The sequence below is a fragment of the Eretmochelys imbricata genome, chromosome 20 (genome assembly GCF_965152235.1).
Source record: "Eretmochelys imbricata isolate rEreImb1 chromosome 20, rEreImb1.hap1, whole genome shotgun sequence".
Classification (NCBI taxonomy): Eukaryota; Metazoa; Chordata; order Testudines; family Cheloniidae; genus Eretmochelys; species Eretmochelys imbricata.
The window spans coordinates 16,637,891-16,660,097 of NC_135591.1; the positions used below are offsets into that span (position 1 = coordinate 16,637,891).

The 22,207-nt window shown below is 57.8% G+C and overlaps 2 protein-coding genes across 6 annotated transcripts in view; both read left to right on the forward strand.

Moving 5' to 3' along the window:
* The window catches only part of EVI5L (ecotropic viral integration site 5 like), an 81,027-nt gene extending 71,137 nt beyond the window's left edge, over window positions 1-9,890 (forward strand). For all 5 annotated transcript variants that reach the window (XM_077839010.1, XM_077839004.1, XM_077839007.1 and 2 more), the window contains one exon: window positions 1,772-9,890. In XM_077839010.1, the coding sequence (XP_077695136.1) occupies window positions 1,772-2,095 (324 nt within the window). In that variant the 3' untranslated portion in view covers window positions 2,096-9,890. The remainder of the gene's footprint in view (window positions 1-1,771) is intronic.
* Window positions 9,891-11,781: 1,891 nt separating this feature from the next.
* LOC144277661 (uncharacterized) lies at window positions 11,782-22,192 on the forward strand. The gene is made up of 7 exons (XM_077838595.1): window positions 11,782-11,965; window positions 17,841-17,921; window positions 18,248-18,454; window positions 18,941-19,146; window positions 20,210-20,353; window positions 20,615-20,780; window positions 21,470-22,192. The coding sequence occupies exons 1-7, from the start codon at window positions 11,941-11,943 to the stop codon at window positions 21,682-21,684; spliced, it is 1,044 nt and encodes a 347-aa protein (XP_077694721.1). The 5' UTR covers window positions 11,782-11,940; the 3' UTR covers window positions 21,685-22,192.
* The last annotated feature ends 15 nt before the right edge of the window (window positions 22,193-22,207 follow it).

The window sequence follows — 22,207 nt, forward strand, 5'->3', positions numbered from 1 at the left end:
TTCCACATCCTCTCTCACTAGGTTGCCTCCCCCATTCAGTAAGGGTCCCACACTTCCCCTGACCACCCCTTCTTGTTGCTAACATACCTGTAGAAACCCTTCTTGTTCCCCTTCACATCCCTTGTTAGCTGCAACTTCAATTGTGCCTTGGCCTTCCTGATTACACCCCTGCATGCTTGAGCAATATCTTTATACTTCTCCCTAGTCATCTGTCCAAATTTCCATTTCTTGTCAGCTTCCTTTTCGTGTTTAAACTTGCTGAAGATTTCGCTGTTAAGCCAAGTCGGTTGAACGCAGTATAGATTCGCTCCCAGGACTCTCGTACTAGTGTCTTTGTGGCAGACCACAGCCACCTACGCATTGTGAAGTCGAGTTGAGGAACAGCCTGTGACTAAGGCTTCCAAGTCACTGATTTTCAGGGGAGCTGATAGAGATCGGAGGTATGCTTCTGAGTCAGCCAACCAGCACCTTCAGCAACCCCCAGGACAAGCCTATATGGGGAGCTGGGCTCAGCAGAGACTCTAGCAGCTGCTTTGTCACGCACAGATCTTGGTAGGCTGGACAGCACCTGGCATGATGGGTCCCCAATCTCAGGCAGGGAGTGGCAACGCCCAACACAACCAGGCCCCAGTCTCAGGCAGGGTCTGCGCAGTGTCCAGCACAAGGGGCAGGGACCCTAGTCTTGCTCGGGGTCCGTGCAGTGCCTAGCACAGTGGGACCCTGGCACTGGTTGAGGCCTCTAGATGCTACCATAATTCAAACAACCCTGATGTCTCCTGTCCCTAGTCTGATGCCTCACCTGCTTGGCCATGTTCGCTATCTGTCTGAGTTCTCTGATTCTCCATTAACCTGTGCTTGACTGCTTTGCTGCCAGGAGGCCTAAAGACTTTTGGGATTCACTGGTCGGGGAGGCCTGGCTATCACGGTGTCACCCGGTGTGATGCTTTGTACGCTGAATTGTCAATTTCCCAGGTGACCAAGGTTTCTAGACTGCATTGGGCCAGATCCTCAGCTGGTGTAAATTTCTGTAGCCTCATTTACTCCAGTATAGCAATGCTGATTTAAACCAGGTGGGGATATGGTCCATTGACTCCCATAGAGCTCTGCCCGTTTAGACCAGCTGGGGAACTGGCTGTACATATTGAATCATAAAGGCAGCACTTGTCACTGCTGGGGATCTGAGTCAAAGCACTTTGGAAAGAGGAATGAATTCAGCCCCACAACCCCACCCTGGGAGGTGGGACAGCATTATTAACCCCTTAACAGACAGGGAAACTGAGGCACGGACAGGGCATGTGACTTGCCCAAGGTTGTGCAGAGCCAAGAAATTCTCTGTCGAATTCCTCAAGATCAGCTCTGTGAGTAAGCAGCCATCCTCCATCAGCCGTCCTCCTCTGCCCCATACTGGGGAGCTGTCTCTGCCCTATGCTGCATGGGGCCATCTCTGCTCCTTCCACTCCCCAGAGCTCCCTCTGCCCCATACCGGGAGGGGCTGTCTCTGCTCCTCCTCCCCCCAAGCTCCCTCTACCCCACTCTGGGAAGAGGTAGTCTCCATAAATATAACCCAGTCCGCCCTCTGCTCCCCCCTTGCGGGAGCTGTCTGTACACCCTTTTGTCTCTGGGGGATTGGACAGCCGGACCCCCCAGTGTATTTCTGAGCTCCATCGTGCCCTGCCCCTCCCCATCCAGGCCAGCCAGGCAGGGCTGGGAAGGGTGCATGAGCCAGCCCTGTCACTGCTGTTCCTCACCTCCGGTTCCCTGTGCCCTCCAGATCCGGCTGATGAAGGGCCAGAAGCCCTTCGAGGACTCCATGGGCTTTGATGGCATCCACATTGTGAGCCACCTGGCAGTGGACGAGGACTCGCTGCACTCCTCAGATGAGGAGCTGCTGACCAACCCCATGGTGGTGGGCGCGCTGCAGGACGTGCTGTACCCACTCTCACCCTGCAACGCCCGCTTCTTGCGGGGCACAGAGAGCTCCGGCAAGGAGAGCGATGGCTCCACGGACAGTGAGCCCGAGGACCCCACCTCCACCGCTGAGGCTGATGGCGAGATGGAGCCGCAGATCATCTTCGGAGAAACCCTCAGCAAGTGAGAGGAGATGCCGATGCCAGGGGGATCCCCCCTCCACCAATCGGGCACTGAGCGGGCAGCCTGGAGAGAAGAGACTCCTCTCCTTGGCGCTCTCAGGAGCAGCAGGTGGGGGAGATCATAGACCCAACATAATGGCTGGACTTAGAGAGCATTGCACGTCTGCTGCCATGCGGGGACAGCTCTCCAGCCGGCCTGTGTTATACAGAACCTCTTGATTGTTGTCTGCACTGCCTTTCTCCTGCTCTGTCGTCACCGGTAGTTACACTCCGACTCCATTGAGTAACCCTTGTTCGCCCAACCCCACCCCTTAATGCCTCCTTCTTGTATTGCCCTTTCCCAAAATTTTGCACACTTGAGAACTCACTCAGTGTCATCCTGAGTGGGTGTGGAAACGGCAAGGCCGCTGGATATCCAGGCCCAATGACCATCCACCTGGTCCGAGCACCTGTGGGCAATTGGCCAACAAACCATTCCTTCCCCTCCACACTCAGAGGGCAGGAAGGTGGGTCCCTCTTCCTTTTATTTAAATGCATGTCCCCGATGATCCCGAGAGCATCTGCTCGGAGAGGGGAGCGTTGGAGGCGTTCATATCCCTATTCTCAAGGGAGCTCTCCCCAGGATGGGAAGGGCCCAGCGCGGGGGATTCTGGATCGAGGAGCCTGCTTGGTTATGTGAGAGATTATATTTTATTTTTGTTCTCCAGATGTTATTTATTTAAACTGTTATGATGCCAACTGGGCTCCCCTCGGGGAGCTCCACACTAAGCTTTAAGTTCTAGGAAATTACACTGACCATTATTGTGTCATAAGGAAATCTAGGGGAGCAGCATTCTGCCCTGCTGCCTTCCTGTCCTCCATCCGTAATGGAGCTGCGCTCTCAATCTCCTGCTCAGTTAAGTTCTCCAGAAGGTGTTGTAATTGTTTCCTTTCTCTTCTGCTCCATATGGCAAACTGCAGGGTTTCCAGCTAAATTCCTAACCTCCCTGTCTGGAGAGAGCTATGTGGAAACAAATCCCCTAGGAGAACCTTTCTTACTCTACCCAGAGAGCCACCTTAAACCTCGTGTCCCTACCAAGATCTGTCTGGTGCACAGCAAAGGTGCCCAGTAAGCAAGAGCAGTTTCGGGAGGAGCCTAGAGAGAAGTCCCCAGCCAGGAATCATCTGGAGAAGGTTTGTTTCTATGCATGATGGTGCTTCACCTCCCTCAGCCAGCCTGGCCTGTGTTCCTCTGAACTGGCTCTCCCAGCTCTGCAGCTGGCACCATGTGTCCGTACCATTTCAGTAGCCCCGTGAGATGCCCTCCAGTTTGCCAGAGCAGTAAGGAGATTTGGAGCGATGGATGGACAGCATGCACGGCTCAGCGAGCCCTGGTCAGATGATGGAAATGCCAGCTCCTTGGAGTAGCCCTTAATAGAGAGCTCAGTTCCTAATCAGAGAGAAACCCAAGCTGCTTATCTCCAAATAGGCCACCTTGGGCCAGAATTGCTGAACCATTCACCACTTTGAAGCCTGCCCTGGTGATCAGGCAGCAGGTGAAGCAGCTTCCTTGGGATGGAGCCAGTCTGCAAACATGATCTCCCTTGAAGGAATTTTCCAATAAAGTGCAGCCTGCCGTGCTCCCACCTTGGCTAGCGACATCGTTCTTGGCAACAGTGCCCATCAAGTATCATTTGTGTGGAAGAGCCAGCCAGGCCCACCATCACAGCCCTTCACCCAAAGAGCTTTGCCTGCAGTCAGCAAGCCAGCTGCTCAGCTGGTGCAAATCCCCCAAGCTCAGCTGCAGTAAATGGCGCTACAGTGATCTACACCAGCACAGGAGCTAGTCCATTCTGTCTACAGCTCTGACTCCTAATTTCCAGTGTCGGGCTCTGCTTCCCTCACTACGAAACGGTCCAGATTGCTCTTCCATTTGTTTGTGACAGAGTCCGTCTTGCATCACTTCCTGCTTCGGGGCTTTGCATCACGTCCTGGCGGTGGAGAGATGCCATGGAGCTGCAAGCCCCTGAGCCTGTAGTGTCCGTTCATTTCCAACCCCTCTGTGCTGCAGAAACACAGCTCCATTCCAACGCCCTTCGAGGAGCACGGGTGGAAAATGGAAGGCAAGATCTCCAGGACTGGCTGCTCCCAGCAGGGATGGAAGATCTCGGGTGGCTGGGATGAAGGCTGAGTTTTCCAGGCACCTGGATGGCAAACGAAGGCCATGGGGCTCAGGACCAGAGTTCACGTGGTGCTGGGACATGGCGGGAGGGCCCTTTCGGGGCCATTGTCGTGTCCCTGGGAGAGACTGATGCTGCTAGGCACAAATGGCCGCTTTAAAACCTTGAGCGCATGGGGTGCGTTGTTGCCCATTGGCTGTTCTATTTATGGAGGGTACCAGCCATCGAGAGCAGCCTGTGCACAGACCTGCTTAGGCAGAGAGAAGCAGAATGCTGGAAGGGGTGTGGAGCTGGCTGGATCCATCAGTCCCTGTGGAGATTATCTGACTTGCTCTCTTACGGACTTGAGTTTTATTTCCTTTCTTTCTTTCCCATCCTGCCCCTGCTTTGCACCCTCCTCTTATTTCCCTTCTGCTCTCTGAGTTCAATAAACCCAGACATCCAGCAGCTGAGGAAAACCCATTCCCATGGGTGGCTTTGCCTGATTTCCTCTCCGGCCGATTGCAAATGTCACTTTCAATGCACTGTATACCTCCAACCCTCCCCTGCCAATAGGTATTTTCATAGCTTTCCCCTTCCCTGCTGGTGTATTAAGTTCACTCGGTCTGTTTCCAAAGAGGGATGCCTTGGACCTCCCAGCTTGGCAGAACCTTCCCCCATATCCTAAACCTTCTCCTTCTGAGATGGAAAACAGCCCCAGTGGACCTGAATGCTTGGATTGAGCCCCTCACTGGCTCTAGGACTAGAGTATTATGTATACTTCTATAAATATGCCTGGGAGAGGCTTTGGTTGGGTATTTATAATCTGTATATTTTAATATATATATTATATATATACATGCTGCACTGTATTGCCAAATTCTTGTGATACCTCTCCCCCTTCCTCCTCCCTCCCCCACAGAGAGCAGCAGCATCCCACATGAGCTGAGGGTGATTAACATGCAGGCCTTTCTCTGCCATTGCCTTTAGCTCCAGATGCCACTTTCCTATGCTGGGGGCCCTGTTTACAACAGAAGATGGCTTGTGAATCCATTTGCTGGTTACGGAGCTGGTCATACGCGCCACTTCCTTATTTTATTTATTCTGTATAGCACCAGACGAGGACTAGCAGCTTCAGAGAGCGGCCTGAAGGCACAAGCCCTTCTGGAAATAAGGGCTTGATTTGGAGCTCCTTCCCCCATTGATTGATTTCAGTGGAGTTGCTTCAGATTAACGCTGGAATAACAGATCAGAATCTGTCCCATAGGGCCAAGTCCTTCCTGTACTCGGCATTTACCTGGGCCTTACCCAGTCAAGGAGCTGAGAGCTTTGCCGAAGGAAAGGCTTTGGCATTTGGCTCCTATTAAAGGACTTCCAAAGTACTGCAGCTGGGAGCAGTGCCGGGGCGACAGCTGGAGGATTCAGGGCAGCAGCTTGTGTCAGTCTGTATCTGCAAAAAAGAACAGGAGGACTTGTGGCACCTTAGAGACTAACCAATCTATTGGAGCGTCAGCTTTCATGGGCTGCTTCTACTACTAAGAGCAGTGTGTCTGCACCAGATCCACAGCCAGCGCAAATCGGCGTAACCCCATTGACCCCAGTGCACATACGCTGATTTACACCCGCTAGGGATTTAGCCCACTGGCTCTAGCACAGTGACACTAATTTACACCAACTGGAGATCTGGCCCTCAGGACTTAGGCAAAACATGTCTTTGAAATCAGCGGGCGTTTTATAGAGCATATCCTGAGTAAACTGAGTAAATCGTTCACGGTCTCTGGCTTTGGCTCTTTGACTTCACTAGGAGTTTTGCTGTAGTCAGGATCAGGCCCTTATTTTCACACCCTTTCCAAGAAGACAGTCCCCTTGGGCAGGTTTATCACGTTCTAGCAGAGACTTCGCACGTTGCACCTTGCAATTGGGTGTGACCCTGCTGTAGGGAGCAGACACTAGCCCTGCTCTGCTCTGCTGGAATCCTGTCCCCACTTAGACCCACACAGTGGTTTCAGTGGGATCACACTGGAGTTAGTAATAGCAGAATCTGGGGTACAGGACGGGTGGGCTCCAGATGCCCCCTTTCCTCTTGCATGCCCACTTCCACAGCTGCACACTGAGCAGTCAGGTGTTCAGGACCCGCTCCCTGCCCACCGCCACCCCCCATAAGGAATCAGCTCTCAGGGAGACCCAGACCCTCCCTAGGACATCATCCCATCCACAGAGGTGCTGGGCCGTGAGGAAGCAGGGTGGGGTAATATCCTTAGAGATCACCCCAGGAGGTGGCATGAGCTGACTCCCAGTTTAGCACCCCTTCTTCTTGCACAGCTGGTGGGGGAGGGACTCTTTGATAGGGGTGCTGCCTGCAGCCCACAGGAGGTCCCTGGTTCAAGTCAGAATTGCAGCAACCTGCATGAACAGAGGGCCAGATTCTGCCATTGCTGAGTCCCATGCAATGCCACTGAAATGGGTGGGACTGCATGGGTGTAACCACAAGCTGGATTCCAGCCCAGCAGAGTCTGCTGCCTACAGCAGGCCACTGGGTTACTCCTTGACTGCCCTCCCCCCAGGGCTGGACCTAGAGAAGAACTGCAAGGCGTGGTTGGCCACCCACTTTCTGCCCCCACTGCTGTTGGTGGAAGTGCCCAGCCAGAGGGCATCAGAGCAGAATATTGTCCAGACTCCCTAGTAGCCTTGGACACAGTCTACTCTAGGCAGACCCTTGGTTGCATCAATGGCAGCATGTCGCTCTTCAGCCTGGTTCCTCACCCCACACCCTTCGACACATCCGTACACCATGCCCCCAGTAGCAATGTATCCTGGGGCTCCCGCTCCATAGCGCCGGGCCATACGGCTTGGGAGCATGGGCTTCTTACAAATGACGAAGTTGTGCACTGTGGGGTGACTTGGTAGGAAGGCTCTGGGTGGCTTTCCATCCACCATAGACAGGGCCAGTTCAGCTGCAGGTTCCTTCCCAGGCACTCCATGCAAGCGGGGCATCGGGGTCTCAGCTGGCTCTTCTGTGTGGATAAGTGGTGCCAAGTTCAAGGCGTCGGAGAAGGCGTTTTTTGAAGGCTCCCATTGCCTGCAAGGGAGTTTGCCTGATGTGTTTCTATCGCCTCCGTGACATGGACAGAGCCTGTAAATCCCACCTGCAGTGCTGGCTACTATGGCACGTGGAAGGGTTTGGATCATGACTAAAGCAAACTGAACTGAGTTTAGAAGGGAAAATCCACCGCCTCCCCAGCTCCCCGCGGCTCTGGCGATGCTCATTCTCGAGCTACTTATGTTGGGGGGTTTGGATTTTGTTTGTTTTTTTCCTGTATGATTTTTGAGTAGCAACTAAAACAAGGTGCCTAAAGGTGACCTGCTGTGTGCTCTGTAGTAGGCTGCAGCCGCCTAGATCCGAGAAGGCAGCATCCAGGGCGGCAGGGCACTCCTGCTTGCTGACACTCACGTATGCCCGCCCCTCCCCGGCAGGAGCGTAAGTACAGCTCAGCACACCATGGGCAAACCTCAGCCAGACATTTCACTCTAGCTGCCTCTAACCTGGCAGCTTTGGTCCCCTTGCTGCTTCTTCAACTGCCTGCCCGCTGCAAGGATCCATCTTCCTCTGACGTAGCTGGGACTGGCCAGTTGTAGACAGGACTGGATAGACCGTTAGGTTGATCCACTCCGGCAAGCCCTTTGTTTAGCACAGCCAGGGTTGCGGGGAAGGCTGCAGGCAGCGCCCATGTGGATGCATAGAGAGGGAGTAGGTGCTGAGTAGCTGTTGTGGGTGGGGGCTTCACCTGAACTCTGCCCTTTAGGGAGGGAGAGGCATGGTCTAGTGGGTAGACTCTGGGACTGGGGGCCCGGTGTCTCCTGTGTTCCCATCCCAGTTCTGACTCCAGATCATGCAATGCAAGTCACTGCCTCCTCCTTTCTGCCTCAGTTTCCCCATCTGGTGCCAGGATGGTCAACTAGTTATGTTTGTAAAACATGTGGAATGTGCTGGATGAAATATTATTAGGTATACTATGGCAGTGTCGAGGGGCCCTAACTGAGATCAGGGCTGCAAGGTGCTGCACAGACACAGTAGGAGAGAGCCCCTGTTCTAAAGAGCTTTCAGTCTAGATAGACAGGATGGAGGGTGGGAGGGAAACTGAGACCCAGAGAAGGGAAGGAACTTGCCCAAGGTCATCCTGTAGGGAAGTTCAGAGCAGGCTTTAAGCTGCTACTAATTTATTGAGTGCAGGACCCGGAGAGAAGGGGAAGCAAAATTAGAGCCTGAAAGTTCAGCCTGGACTCCCCCAAATTTGGGGGCACTTGGAGCTAGGGCTTGGGTTCAAATCCACCTCTAGGAAACACATTTTGTGACACCCCCGAAGTTGGGGAAGCCTCAACATTTAAGAGCAAAAATGTCAGAGTTTCTACCACTCAAGATCTCCTGCCTGTCTATCTTTAATAGAGGCTGTAAAGCCACTGTGCTGTTGGGGCATTAACAGCTCCCACACGGCCCCCTCCAGGTCTGCCCTACTTCTTAGCGGACAGTCCCGCAGAGGGCAGACCCAGAGAGAAAAGGCCCACAGAGTGACCAGGACCAGCCAGGATCTGTGTGTAGGACTCAGCTGTCACATGGATTGACACAGGTTCAGTCTGCCCACCTGGCTGCCAGGGAATAACTAGGACCTCTCCATGCCCATCCCCATGCTGAGTAAGGAGCGGTGCTGATGGGAGCCAGATGGGAGACCCTGGGGGCCAGGAACCAGAGAGCACAGAAGATTCAATGGAGGAGATCATAAGGAGTTACATATTCCAAGGACAGAGGGGACCATTGTGATCGTCTAGTCTGACCACCTAGATAACAGGTCAGAGACCTGCCCCCAACAATTCCTAGAGCAGAGCTTTGAGAAAAGCGTCCATCATTGCTTTTATCTGTGATGGAGAATCCACCACGACCCTGGTAAATGGTTCCAATAGTTCCTCTGCGAGGCAGGGGAAACCCCCAGGACAGGTGAGGTTAGACCAGGGGATGTTGGCCGGCACTCAGACACAGAGATCGCTCACCCGCTATGGATCAGTAATTACGGGACTGATCCCTAGGTGGTGTGAACCAGCTGGTGTACATTGGAGTCGCACTGGAGCTGCAAAGCTCCACCAGCTGTGGAACTGGTCTCTCCAGAGAAAGTAACCGTGAAATGCGAGTGAGACTGAGGAGGGGACCCGGCAGGGCTTCCCACCTGTGGGTGGAGTCATTACCGACACCCCACCCCACAGGGAATCCAACACACGGGCGCCTCCCTCACTGGCAATCAGCATGCAAAGGCATGTCAGATCAGTGCCACCTCCTTGGCTTGGATGCTGCCTTCCTGCGAGGTGCGCAGAGCTCAGCTGTGGGGAAGCCCGTTTGGCTCCATATCCAAGAAGCGCACTCAGGTTGCAGTGAATTTTGGTTCATTTTGATGGTATTGTAACTGCCGCCCGACGGTCTGACCGCTCCCAAACTCGTGTGTCTGGTGTATCCGTGTAGCGATGACCCCTCCTCCTCCTCTCTGACTGTAACCTTCGTCCTCTTCAGCCCACGCCCATTTTAAAAAAAAACTGACTTGTGCAAAAAGCATCTGTACTTTCAAAAAAAGAGAGAAAAACCATCAAAAACAATAAACTATTTACACTGTCTTACTAACTCTGTGCCTCTGGGCTCTGTAGGGCGCTTCTGTTCCAGGCGTGGCTGGGAAGGCTGGCAGGTCAGCACCTCTTCCGGAGCGCATCTGGAAAATGTCAGGGTGTTAAAAATATTCACAGATTGACCAGAAAAGACTATTGTGATCAGGTAGTCTGGCCAATATAACATAAACCACATAGACCCTCGCCCAGTGACTCCTGCAGCCAGCCCATAGCTTGTGGTTGAGCTAGAGCACACGCGTGCTCACACAGAGAAAGATACAGCCACCCTTGAGTCGGTCTTCCAGGTGATGGAGAATCCACTGCACCTCTTGGGAAATTGTCCCAGTAGTTCATTTCCTTCTCCATTAAAATGCATGTCCTATTTCCAGCCTGGATTTATCTAGCTTCAGCTTCCAGCCAGTGGATCTTTTCTGCCTTTGTACTCGGGGTTGGGAGAAGGCTGCTCTTACGACCAGCAGCCAAAGGCATCACGCAGTCCAGTGGCTGGAATTTAAAACCAGACAAATATAGACTAAAAATAAGGTGAAAATGAGGAGAGGGGTGACTGACCACCAGAAATGACCTGGTGCGGGGTGGATTCTCCAGCACTTGAGCAGAAGTGTTTTTCAATGAGCTGCAGTAGCTCAAGCACGAGATATGGGCTGTGTGCTGGGAGCCCTGGGTGCGTTGCTCTCGCCTAGATCATGCTGGAGGGCAGACATTGAGCATAGTGGCCCCTTGTGATCTTAAACTCTATGCAAGGGGGTGAGGGGAGAACTGATATGGGACATAGAGGGCCAGATCTTTAGCTGGTGTAAATCATATCACTCCACTGACTTTAATGGGGCAATTCTGATTTACATCAGCTCGGGATCCTGCCCAAAGCCTTTGCCATCTTGGTCAGTGGTTCAGAGCCAGCCCAGCTCAGGTAGTGAAAATTGATGGTGGCTGTTTGGTGGGTCTGAGTCCCGGTTCTTGAAGGGCTGGTGTCCATCTCACACAGACCAGTCCTAGTTGGCAGCTGTGGGACCCCAGAGCCATGACTGAATGCACCATAAAGGAAGGCTAGTGGGGTAAGATCTCCCGCTCAGGGGAGATTCACGACACTCACATTCTGACCTCGTGCAGATCATTGTGCGTGGCTGCCCTCTCCCCCTTGCTGAGCGGGCTCTCGCCAAACTCAGGCTGTTGTCGAGGTGACCCTGGCCAGATATCCCTTTGCCAGGGCTCCTGAATTTGATCATAATTCCTTCTAGGACTCCCACTCCTTGCCCTGTGGCTGCGAGCCACAATTGCCCTGCTGGCCTTTTGCTCGAGTTCCCTATTAGCAGGGACCCTGCGAGCTTCCCCTCCATAGAGACGGGCGAAGCAGTGGACAGTACATGCTGCTGCAGTTGGGGTCTGAACAGCAGGGCTGGGCAGGTGCCTCAGCAGCAAATAGGAGTTTCCCTCTGGCTGAGCTGGGGGGATCTGAGCTGCTCTCAGCTGGAATATCTAGTGAAGCTGAGTTGCTCCTCCGCTGTCAATGGCTGCACCGGGCAGGCTCCTACCAGGTCAGCTGCCCCAGGGTTTGAGGGCATGAGCCAACCTTTAGCTAATGGTTAGGTAGAAACTTCCCCTGGGAGCAGGTTATTCCATTAATGCCCACTAGGGTGCATCCTCTGCAGCTGGCAGTGCTGGACGCTGCCGCAGGTGGGATACCAGGCTAGATGGGCCCATCAGTCTGAGCCAGGCTGGCAGCCAATGGCGTATGGACTCAACTGCTGCACGCACCAGATATTTGTGACTTGCTGCTCATGAGAAGGATTTATCAGAGCAAAGGCATCACCCCTACTGCCCGTTCAGTTCTTGCACTGAGCCAGCCTGCCCGGCCCAGAGCGAGATCTGTGCAAACAGCCTCCCAGCTGAGACAGGAAGTGGGCAGGGGAATCAGGGCTCCCGTGAGTCAGAGCAGAACCAGATGGCAAGAGAGTGAAACTGGCACATGGCTGACACGACGGGGAGGATGTTCAGAGGTGCATGTTGCAGGAGCTGCTTGAAGGACTGAGAGCTGGACCCAGCAATGCCCCATGCAGTCAACTATCATCCAGGCAGGTGGGTTCGCAGCAGCTGACTGCAGGTGGAGCATTCTGTTAAGATTTTAAAGCCCTGTCTGCCTGGGTGTAGACCTGAAAGATCCCTCTGCAATAGCAGTGTGTGTCCTGGCCAAAACCGCCCCCCATGGCTGTGATTCAAGCCGGTAGCTCCACCCCAGAGGTGGCTGTATTCCAACAGTGCTGGATGTGCATTGGCTGGGACAGAGGGGCTGCTCCTGCCTTCTTCCCGGCCCTCTGAATTTCCAAGTCTGGAGGAGTGGAACAGGGAGCAATACAGGCCTCTTGCTGTTCTGTTTGTTGGGGCCCATCCAGCACTGCTCCCATCCCCCCATCCGTATCAGCTATCCCCATCCATCGCAGGGCAGGGCCCATCCAGGGCTGCTCCCATCCCCCCATCCGTATCAGCTATCCCCATCCATCGCAGGGCAGGGCCCATCCAGGGCTGCTCCCATCCCCCCATCCGTATCAACTATCCCCATCCATCGCAGGGCTGGGCCCATCCAGGGCTGCTCCCATCCCCCCATCCGTATCAGCTATCCCCATCCATCGCAGGGCTGGGCCCATCCAGGGCTGCTCCCATCCCCCTATCCGTATCAGCTATCCCCATCCATCGCAGGGCTGGGCCCATCCAGGGCTGCTCCCATCCCCCCATCCGTATCAACTATCCCCATCCATCGCAGGGCAGGGCCCATCCAGGGCTGCTCCCATCCCCCCATCCGTATCAGCTATCCCCATCCATCGCAGGGCTGGGCCCATCCAGGGCTGCTCCCGTCCCCCCATCCGTATCAGCTATCCCCATCCATCGCAGGGCAGGGCCCATCCAGGGCTGCTCCCGTCCCCCCATCCGTATCAGCTATCCCCATCCATCGCAGGGCTGGGCCCATCCAGGGCTGCTCCCGTCCCCCCATCCGTATCAGCTATCCCCATCCATCGCAGGGCAGGGCCCATCCAGGGCTGCTCCCGTCCCCCCATCCGTATCAGCTATCCCCATCCATCGCAGGGCTGGGCCCATCCAGGGCTGCTCCCGTCCCCCCATCCGTATCAGCTATCCCCATCCATCGCAGGGCTGGGCCCATCCAGGGCTGCTCCCGTCCCCCCATCCGTATCAGCTATCCCCATCCATCGCAGGGCAGGGCCCATCCAGGGCTGCTCCCATCCCCCCATCCGTATCAGCTATCCCCATCCATCGCAGGGCAGGGCCCATCCAGGGCTGCTCCCGTCCCCCCATCCGTATCAGCTACCCCATCCATCGCAGGGCAGGGCCCATCCAGGGCTGCTCCCGTCCCCCCATCCGTATCAACTATCCCCATCCATCGCAGGGCAGGGCCCATCCAGGGCTGCTCCCGTCCCCCCATCCGTATCAACTATCCCCATCCATCGCAGGGCTGGGCCCATCCAGGGCTGCTCCCACCGCTCCGCCAGACCACATCTGCTGTTCCCATCCATTGTGGGGCTGTCAAATAGGACCCACAAAAACCAGCACACTGGGGGACGAGCTGTCAAAACTAGCCAATGGGGCGATGCTGACAAAAGGGGTGTGTCTGAAGCCCCCCGCCATGGCGTTCAGCACAAATCAGGGCTGCCGGTAGGTGCCTCCACCCGCCAGCAATGCACAGCGGGACGCCCTCTGCTGGGGGGGGGCCCAAGCTGGTTGTGGTGAGAATCAGAGCCGCGCCTGTTTCTTTGCATGGCAGGAGGGGTGACGCTTCCCCACTTACACCTTTAGCACAGTGGCTTGAGCACTCAGCTGGGATGTGGGAGCCCCCTGTTCAAATCCTCACGCCCCCGCAGGTAGGAGGGTGATTGGACCCGGGTCCCCCCCATCCCTGCGGAGTGCCCGACCACTGGCCTAAAACACTGCGGGGTGGTGCCAGAGCCTTCTCTGGCTGACGTCCGAATGGGAGTGGGTGGCCTCCGAGGCCGACTACCGGCTCAGCTTCCCGGGTTCACAAATGTCTGGGGCTTAGGTGCCGGTCAAGTAGAGGGAGGCAGCAGTGTGCATGCCCAGAGGCTGAAACTTGGTGCCAAAGGAAACTTCATGCTGAAAACACAGGTGCCGAGTTTAGGCACCTACAGGGTTTGACAGCCGCCAGGAGGGGTTTTGTGGGTCACGAGGGTGAATAAGGAAGCCAGGGAATGGTCCCGCTATTGTGGGGAACTTTCCTGGCTTATACACGACCCCAGTGGAATGGGCTAGTGAAAGTATCTGAGTCCTCGCTTCCGCTCCCTTTACCCAGAGGCTGCCTGACCTCCAGGGCTGCCTTTCCGTTCTCCTGTGGCAGAGTCCCTGTAACCCCAACAAGGCTGGGCCCAGGATTCCTGGGGGGGCTTGACCCCCAGCCTTGTCATGGTCACTTAGGGCAGGGGCTAGGGTGTCCCACTCCGGGGTGCTCTCTCTGCTCTGGACGCTTCCCTGACCCACTGATCATCACATACAGTTCAAAGCAAATACAATGTATTAAACAGCAATCAATTTTAAAAAGCTAAGGCAATCACGTGACCCCTCTCTGTGGCAGGGGACATGACAACCAGCGTCTCTGGGGTGTCAGGGCAGTTCACAGTCTGTCCCTCATGTCCCAGGCCTGGCTGTGCTGCAGGGATGCTGCGGGTCAGACACTTGCTCTGGCGGTAGCCACACGCCCTCAGGCTTTAGGTGGCAGGACCCTTCTTCCCCGCATCAGTTCCCCCATTGGGGTTATGATCCCCCTCCAAGTCTGGCCTGCAAGGCCCCCTGGCTGGGGCCATCTCCCTGCGCTGGGCCCACTGCCGAGGGTCCCCCCTCGCTTCCCCCAGCTGCTCCAGCCCCAGCTCCACCCTTCCTCAGCACAGCTGCTGCTGGGGGAAGCTTCTCTGGCCCCTCTAGCTCCGGTTGCTGCAGCTCTGCTCCCAGCACAGGTCTGTTCCCTGGGCTGCTTCTCTGGCTCTCTGGCTGGCACGGCTCTGCTCCCCAGCTCAGCTTGGGCCCCTGCTCTCTCCTTAGCTCAGCCCCACTCTGTCTGACCCAGGCAATTCCAGCTCACAAGGAGGGTGGGCACCCCCTGGCCTCCTGACTCCTTGATTAACCTGCCCGCCCCGTCAATCAGGCTGACCTGGAATATTGGCCTCTCCCCACTGCCCTTGGGGACTGATTTCTCATGGACTCTTCCCATGTCTTTTGGTACTGGGAGCTAGCCAACCCCCCGCCCCACACACACACACTGAGCTTTAGTAAAGGGCCAACAGTCCCCTTACACTTAGACACCTAAGTATCTCTGTGGATCTGGGCCTCAGTTTCTCAGCTGTAAAAGGGGAATTTGACATCTCTCCCATCTATTTAAATTGTAAACTCCTGTGAGCAGGAGCTGTCTGTCTTGCTAGGCATCTGTGCAGCACCCGGCCCAACAGGGCCTCCAGTCTCCATCGCTGTCTGCACAGCACCCGGCATGACAGTGGGGAAGAGATCTCCATCACAATGATGTAGTTGGACTCGAGATCGGCTCCCTCCAGACGTTTTTGTAGGCTCTACACAAAAGCAATGCCTCATGCTTCCCCCTGCTGGCCCTGCAGTGAGCTGCCTGGTTTCAGAGCACAGATTTCTGCCCAGGTTGGTAGGTAAAATAGAGAGGCCATGCGTGCGTTATGGGCTGGCGGAAAGCGCCTGATCAACAGATGGATGGGGTCTCTAAACTGCAGCGTGGGGACAACCTGGGCCCATCGCCTTGCTTTGGGGCAAGAGAGCGTGCGTCCAATCTAAGGACCTTCAGCTGATGGCCCCAGTTAACTGCAACAGCCCCAGCTCCCTGCTGAATGCACAGCTGGATCAGGGACTGCTGCCACTAGACACCCCCGCCCCCTTGCCTCCAGCCAGTGGTTTCTGCCTTGCAGCTGGCAGTTAGGCGCCTGTTCGGATCAGAAGGAAGCCAGCTGTGGTTTGCAGTGGGGAGCGTTAGCCCCCGTCCGGCAGCCTGATTGGCTGCGCGTCACACGAGTGCTCTGCCCTGCCCCGGCTCTCAGGCTGAGATGGCAAAGGTGGTGGAATAGCCACCCGCAGAGGCTCCCCCACAGCGAGGAGGCTGCAGGTGAGTGAACCCTTGGGGGTGCGAGGTCCATGCGAGTGCCTTGCCACGGCTTCCTTACTGCTGATGGATCGTGTCTGTCCAGACCGGGTACAGTTGGGGCTTCCACATGGCAGGAAATAGTACGGAGATTAGACACAACCAGGGCCCTTTTGGGCAGGACACCTCGCAGAGTTGGATGCCAGGAACAGAACCCAGGCATCCTGACTCCCAGCCCCCAACCTGTAACCACTAGACCCCCCCCACTGCCCTCCCAGAGCTTAGAATAGAACCGTTGAGTCCTGACTCCCAGGCCCACCCTGCTCTACCCCCTAGACCCCACTCCCCTCCCAGAGCAGGAAATGGAACCCAGGAGTCCTGAGCCCCAGCTCCACCATGCCTTAACCCACTACAGCCCACTCCCGTCCGACAGCTGTAAACACAAGCCCGTTCTTTCTATCCCAGCATCCTGAACAGCTGTCGCTCCATGACCCCGACCCAACCCGCACTGTACTGGCTCCAGCTCTATCCCTGGGGGGGCCATGTCCGGAGCTGGGGCTCTGCAGGGCACTGTCCCGTAACCTGCTGGTGCCACTTACTTGATCATCTCCCGCCCCGGGGGGCAGTAAGTAGGGTATTCTGAGGCTCTAAAAGCAGCCGAGCCCCCACCTCCGGGGGGCGGGGGGTGGAGGGGGGTGGGCCAGTGTCGCTCAGGGGGAGCTGGGATGGCTCCTGCACCAGTTTTGTATAGGAAAACTTCCTGCCGTACCTTGGGCCAGATCCCCAGCTGGTGTAAACTGGTGTCACTCCATTGGTGTCATTGGGGCCAGATCCCCAGGTGGTGAAAATCAGATGTTTGCAGTTGGCGCCTAGTTGATTTACACCAGCTGAGCTCTGGCCCATTTGTACAGCACCTCTTGTGGCTGCTGTCAGAGGCGCGGCTTGGCTCTAGTCTGTTTCCAGGTGATGGGGGCTGGGAGTCAGGACGCCTGGGTTCTTTTTCCAGCTCTGGGAGGGGAGAGGGGTCTAGTGGTTAGAGTGGGGCGGACTGGCAGTCAGGACACCTGGGTTATTTTCCTAGCTCTGGGAGGGGAGTGGGATCTAGTGCTTAGAGATGGAGAGGGAGGGCTGGGAGCAGGACTCCTGGGTTCCAGTATCAGTTTTGGCACGGTCTTGCTGCATGACCTCAGAACAGGTCTCTTCACCATCAGTTAACTGGGATACCCTGACCTGCCCCTCGCGGGGCCAGGCAGGTGTCATTATGACTAGCCCCTAGTGCTGTGAGGTAGCATCTGATTGTTCCTGGGGACAGACCCTTCAGCCCCATGGTTTATTGGGCGCCCTTGTGCATGGGGCTGTACAAACAGATGCAAAGCCTGGTCCTTGCCCTCAGCACTGTCAGGTCCAGGGCAGGAAAGGGCATCTGGAGTTGTGAATTGAAGCACTTCACAGAGATTAATGAACAGATGGGGCAACTGAGGCACAGAGAGGGGAAGGGACTGGCTCAAGGTCACATAGCAAGTCAGAGACAGGCAGAACCCAGGAGTCCTGACCCCCAGTCCTTCCCCACACACACACCCCCTCAAACCACTAGACCACACTCCCCTCCCAGAGCTGGGCACTGAGCCCAGGAGTCCTGACCCCCATTCCTGTCTACAGAGAATGACTGAGGGGCAGGAGACGGGAGGGGTTGCTTAGTGACTTGCCCCTACTGGGACCCACTACAGACCAGCGACCGGTTAGGCCTGACCGGGCCATTCTCAACTGGCTCAGAGCCCCCCACAGGCTCCAAGGGGTAGTGGCTGGGCCAGCCACATAGTGACTCTCCCCATCCCGCAGCTGCCAGGATGCCGCGCTCTTTCCTGGTGAGAAGCAAGAGGGGCCCAAACCACTCGGGGCAGCGACCGGAGGGTCTTGGCGGTGAGTGGGAGCAGGGGGAAGGGGTGAGCTGGGGCAGCAGGTGAGGGGAACGAGTTCCCTCAAAGGGAGAATGCGCGGGAGGGGGCAGGGGAATGGAAGGGGGCAGGCAAGGGAAGAAGGGCACCCGCTACTGGAGAGCAAGGGAGGGGCAGGGAATGGGAAGGGTGGGGCTGGGTGAACGTGGTGAGAACCCCCGAACCTCCCCACCCCATGTGCTCACCTGGAGGCCGGGGGTTTGCCTGCCCTGCCCTGCCCTGCCCTGCCCAGCCCAGGGTTGGGGGTGGAGGGGAGGCTTAGAGAATCTCACCAGCAAATCCTCCTTCCAGACCCAGCCTGGGGAGCACCCCGAGCAGGGCCAGCGCTGGCCTGGCCCCCCGAGTTGGGGCAGGGGGCAGAGGAAGGGAGCAGAGCCCATCCCAGGACCTTGGCAAACTGGGGGGTGCAGGATAGGGATGGGGCAACCAGCCAGGCACGGCGCAGCCCCCCCTCCGAAATGGACTTCAGCCAGAGCTGGGCCTGTCGGCCCCTGCCAGGTAACCCCCACAACCAGCCCCATCCTCCCCTGGGGGAGCCTCTCCCAATCCCACACCCAGCCCATCACCCCCAGCCTCCCAGCTTCCCTCTCCAGGTGCAATTCCCATCCCCCTCTCAGCCCCACCTGGCCTTGCTCTGGGGGGCCGTGGCAGGCAGGTGGCCAGCTCTGTGATGGGGCCACCTGCCCCACTGGGAGCTGGACTGAGACCCACCTAACCTCATCTTACACAACAGCAACTACCCATGTCCCATTCCCCACCCTCTGCGCCAGCCAGTCCCCTACCCTGGGGCCGGAGTGGAGCCGGCGCCCCCTGGAGGGGAAAGGCCCCATGTCCCAGTCACTGGCCCACTGAGCCAGCTGGAGCCAGCGCCCCCTGGAGGGGAAAGGCCCCATGTCCCAGTCACTGGCCCACTGAGCCAGCTGGAGCCAGCGCCCCCTGGAGGGGAAAGGCTGCATGGCCCAGTCCCTCGCTGTTTCCCCGTAGGCGTGAGCAGCCCCCCAGATGTGTCGTTCAAGCCCTTCTGGAGCAGCTATCGCAGCCCTGAGCTGAAGCAGCTGGTGCAGAGCGTCCTGCCGCCGGCTCTGTGCTCCAGGAGGGAGCTGGGAGGGGACGCAGAGGAGCCCTCTGGCCTCTTGGGATCTCTCCTGCTCCTCTCCAAGCCACCACACAGGTGCAGCTGCTGTGACAAGGTAACGGCCCCCTCCACCCCCAAGGGACTGGGCTGAGGCCTTCGCCCTGCTGACCCTGGGAGCTAAGGCCTCCCTGCGTGCTCCAGCCCCGGGAGCTCCATCCCTCTCCAGCGCTTGGCCTCCCCTCAGGGCTGCCAGCAATGGGGCTGTTTGGAGGCTCCTGCCCCTGGGAACTGGATGAAGAACCCTTCCCACCTCACTTCATGCGGGCACCACTTCCTGCCACTGCCAGCTCGGGCGGGATCAGATCCAGCGCCCCCTAGAGGGGAAAGTCCCCATGTCCCATTCCCTGCCCCCTGAGCCAACTAGTCCCGCCCTGGGGCAAGATGGGAGCTGGCACCCCCTAGAGGGGAAAGGCCCCATGTCCCATTCACAGCCCCCACCTTTAAACAGAGCTGAGTGAAGCCCCCTCCCCATGCCCAGCCTGGTGCTGCCCAGCATGGGGCTACGCTGCCCCTGTGCAGCTGGGCGGGGGGTCTCTGGGGCAGGCACAAGTGGCAGAGTGGCCTAGTGGACAAAACACCAGACTGGGACTTGGGGACCAGGGTTCTCTGATCTGCTTGGGTGAGTTCTTCCCCTCCCACTCTGTGCCTCAGTTTACCCTTCCACTCTGTGTCTGTTTAGGGTGTGACCAGGGAGCGTAGCACTCTGTGCAGGCCTAGTGTGATGCCGGCTCTGTCCCTGTAGGGGGTGCTAGGTGCTGCCACGCTGTGTGGTGGAAACTCGCCCTGCTTGGGTGGAGGGGGCTGGTAGGTAACCGAGCCCCGTCCCCGCCAGGGGCTGCCCAGTGGGCCCCTTTCCCCAGTGTCAGATCACAAAGCGGGGGGGAGGGGGGGAATTGTGAGGTTTCCGGGTCAGACTCATGAGAAGGTGGCTGTAGAACAAAGGCAGGTGACACAGGCTGGCCCCAACAAACGTCCAGGCACCGGAGGGGCTAGGTTCAGTCACTGCCCGGATGAATTTGGGGCGGTCTCAGCCCCACCCTACATGGCCACCACCAATTCCAGCTTGTACATTTGGGGCAGGCTCCCCCTGTTGACCCCCTTTCTCTCCCCACCCCCAGGGCCTCCCTGCAGCTCAGCGGCTAGGCAGCCACCTGAAATGCTCAACGCTCTGCAGCCCCATGGCCCCGTGGGGGATGTGTGGACACCCAGGCAGCCTGCAGCACCAGCCTGCCCCTCCCTGCCCGGGCAAAGGGAAGCCAGAGGTGGGTGAGGCCTGGGGGGGAGGGTGGATGGTGATATACAAATGGGGGTTTCGAGGTGGATCTTTTGCAGCAGTGGGAGGCTTTGGGGGCCTGGATGGGCATCCATTTGGGCAGGGGGCAGCCATGGGTCCAACATGGTGGGGGGTGAAGGCAGGGCTATACAGGGGAGGCCACTGGAGGAGACCGGGGGGTTGTTGCAGATCCCCAAAATCCTCCCCCCCCCCCCCCCCGCTAGGCCCCAGCTGATGGGTTTCCCTGCAGGTGAGGAGTTTCCCCTGCCGGATCTGCGGGAAGCAGTTCAAGCGCTCATCCACACTCTCCACCCACTTGCTCATCCACTCGGACACGCGCCCCTTCCCCTGCCCCTTCTGCGGGAAACGCTTCCACCAGAAATCCGACATGAAGAAACACACCTTCATCCACACCGGTGAGGGGCAGCCGGCTCGGACTCCCCCAACCCCAGGACAGGGGGCATTGGCAGAGATTTGGGGGGGACAGCAGGGGCTGTGGGTCAGGACTGGGGGCCACCAGCAGAGCTCTTGGGGGAGCCTAGGGCTGGGACAGCGGGGAGCTGTGGCTTGGGAATTAGGGGTACCAGCGCCCAGGAGTGGGACAGCAGTGGGCTGCGGGTGAGACTTGGGGGGCACCAGCAGAGCTGGTGGGAGCCCAGGGATGGGACAGCAGGGGCTGCGGGCCGGGATCTGCAGCCAGACTGAACAGCGGGACATTTGATGCACTTGCCTCCATGTCCCGCCCTGCACAAACTGGTCCCTCATGCCTGGTCCAGCTCCCGCCCTCCGCAACTCCATGGAGCAACAGCAGCACCTGGGGGCCTGATCAGGGAATGGCAGGTGAAGGGGGTCACGGGGCTGCAAGCATCGACCCCATGCCCGTACTGCAGCCCAAGCAGGATCCAGGCTGTGCTGGGCCTGTGGCTGTCTAGGGGGAGGGGGGTGCGTGGGCCCGTGGCCGGCTGGGTAGGTGGGGGCCCTGCTACTCTAGGGTCCTTCCAGTCCTGCAGGACCCTGGGTGAGTTTTGGGGCTCTCTGCTGAGCCCTGAGGGATCCTGGCCCCTCCTGCAGCACCCACACCTAACCTGTCTCCCTCTCCCCGCAGGTGAGAAGCCTCACAAATGCCAGGTGTGTGGCAAAGCCTTCAGCCAGAGCTCCAACCTCATCACCCACAGCCGCAAGCACTCCGGGCACAAGCCCTTCGCCTGCTCCCTCTGCCCCAAGGGCTTCCAGCGCAAGGTGGACCTCCGGCGCCACCAGGAGACCCACGGGCTCTTCCACAGCCCCGGGGGTGGCCAGGCACTGGGTGCCCTCCGCTAGGGGCCAGACAGGTGGGGTCTGGGACACCCGGCCTGCAGGGGGAGCTGTAGAGGCCAGAGGAGAAACCCCAGAGCTGAGGGGGGCTCCTAGATCATCCCCCAAGCTGCCATCGCACCCCACCCCCCCTCGCCTGGCAGGTGCTGCTGGGCCCCACAGCCACCACGTGACGGAGCCGACAGCCGGCAGAAGGACTCAGTTGCCTGCCCTTCGTGGCCCCCTCGTGCCAGCCAGACCTTCGGTCCCCCTATAGCTGAAGGTGGGCACAGTGGGACAGTCAGGGGCACTGTCTGGGGCAAGGGGGGAGCACCAGCCTGGTTTGGCTCCTGGCATGAGCATCTCCCCTGGGGGCTGGGATGGGGGAGAGGGAGGGCTGAGCTGTGGGGCTGTGCCCCCCGACGCAGGGGAGAGATGTGAGCCGGGCTCTGCCCTGCGCCCCAGTAAGCAGAGATGGCTCCTTGGCCCATCGCTGTAACCCTCCCCCGGCTGCCGGCGGAGAATTAAAGGACGTGAGTGGAAAGCAGCC

Coding starts and splice junctions, on each gene's coding strand:
- LOC144277661 (XM_077838595.1), top strand. CDS start 11,941: ATGCAGTCAACTATCATCCAGGCAG. Junction 18,455..18,940: donor GGCCTGTCGGCCCCTGCCAG/GTAACCCCCACA, acceptor GTTTCCCCGTAG/GCGTGAGCAGCCCCCCAGAT. Junction 20,354..20,614: donor CGGGCAAAGGGAAGCCAGAG/GTGGGTGAGGCC, acceptor GTTTCCCTGCAG/GTGAGGAGTTTCCCCTGCCG.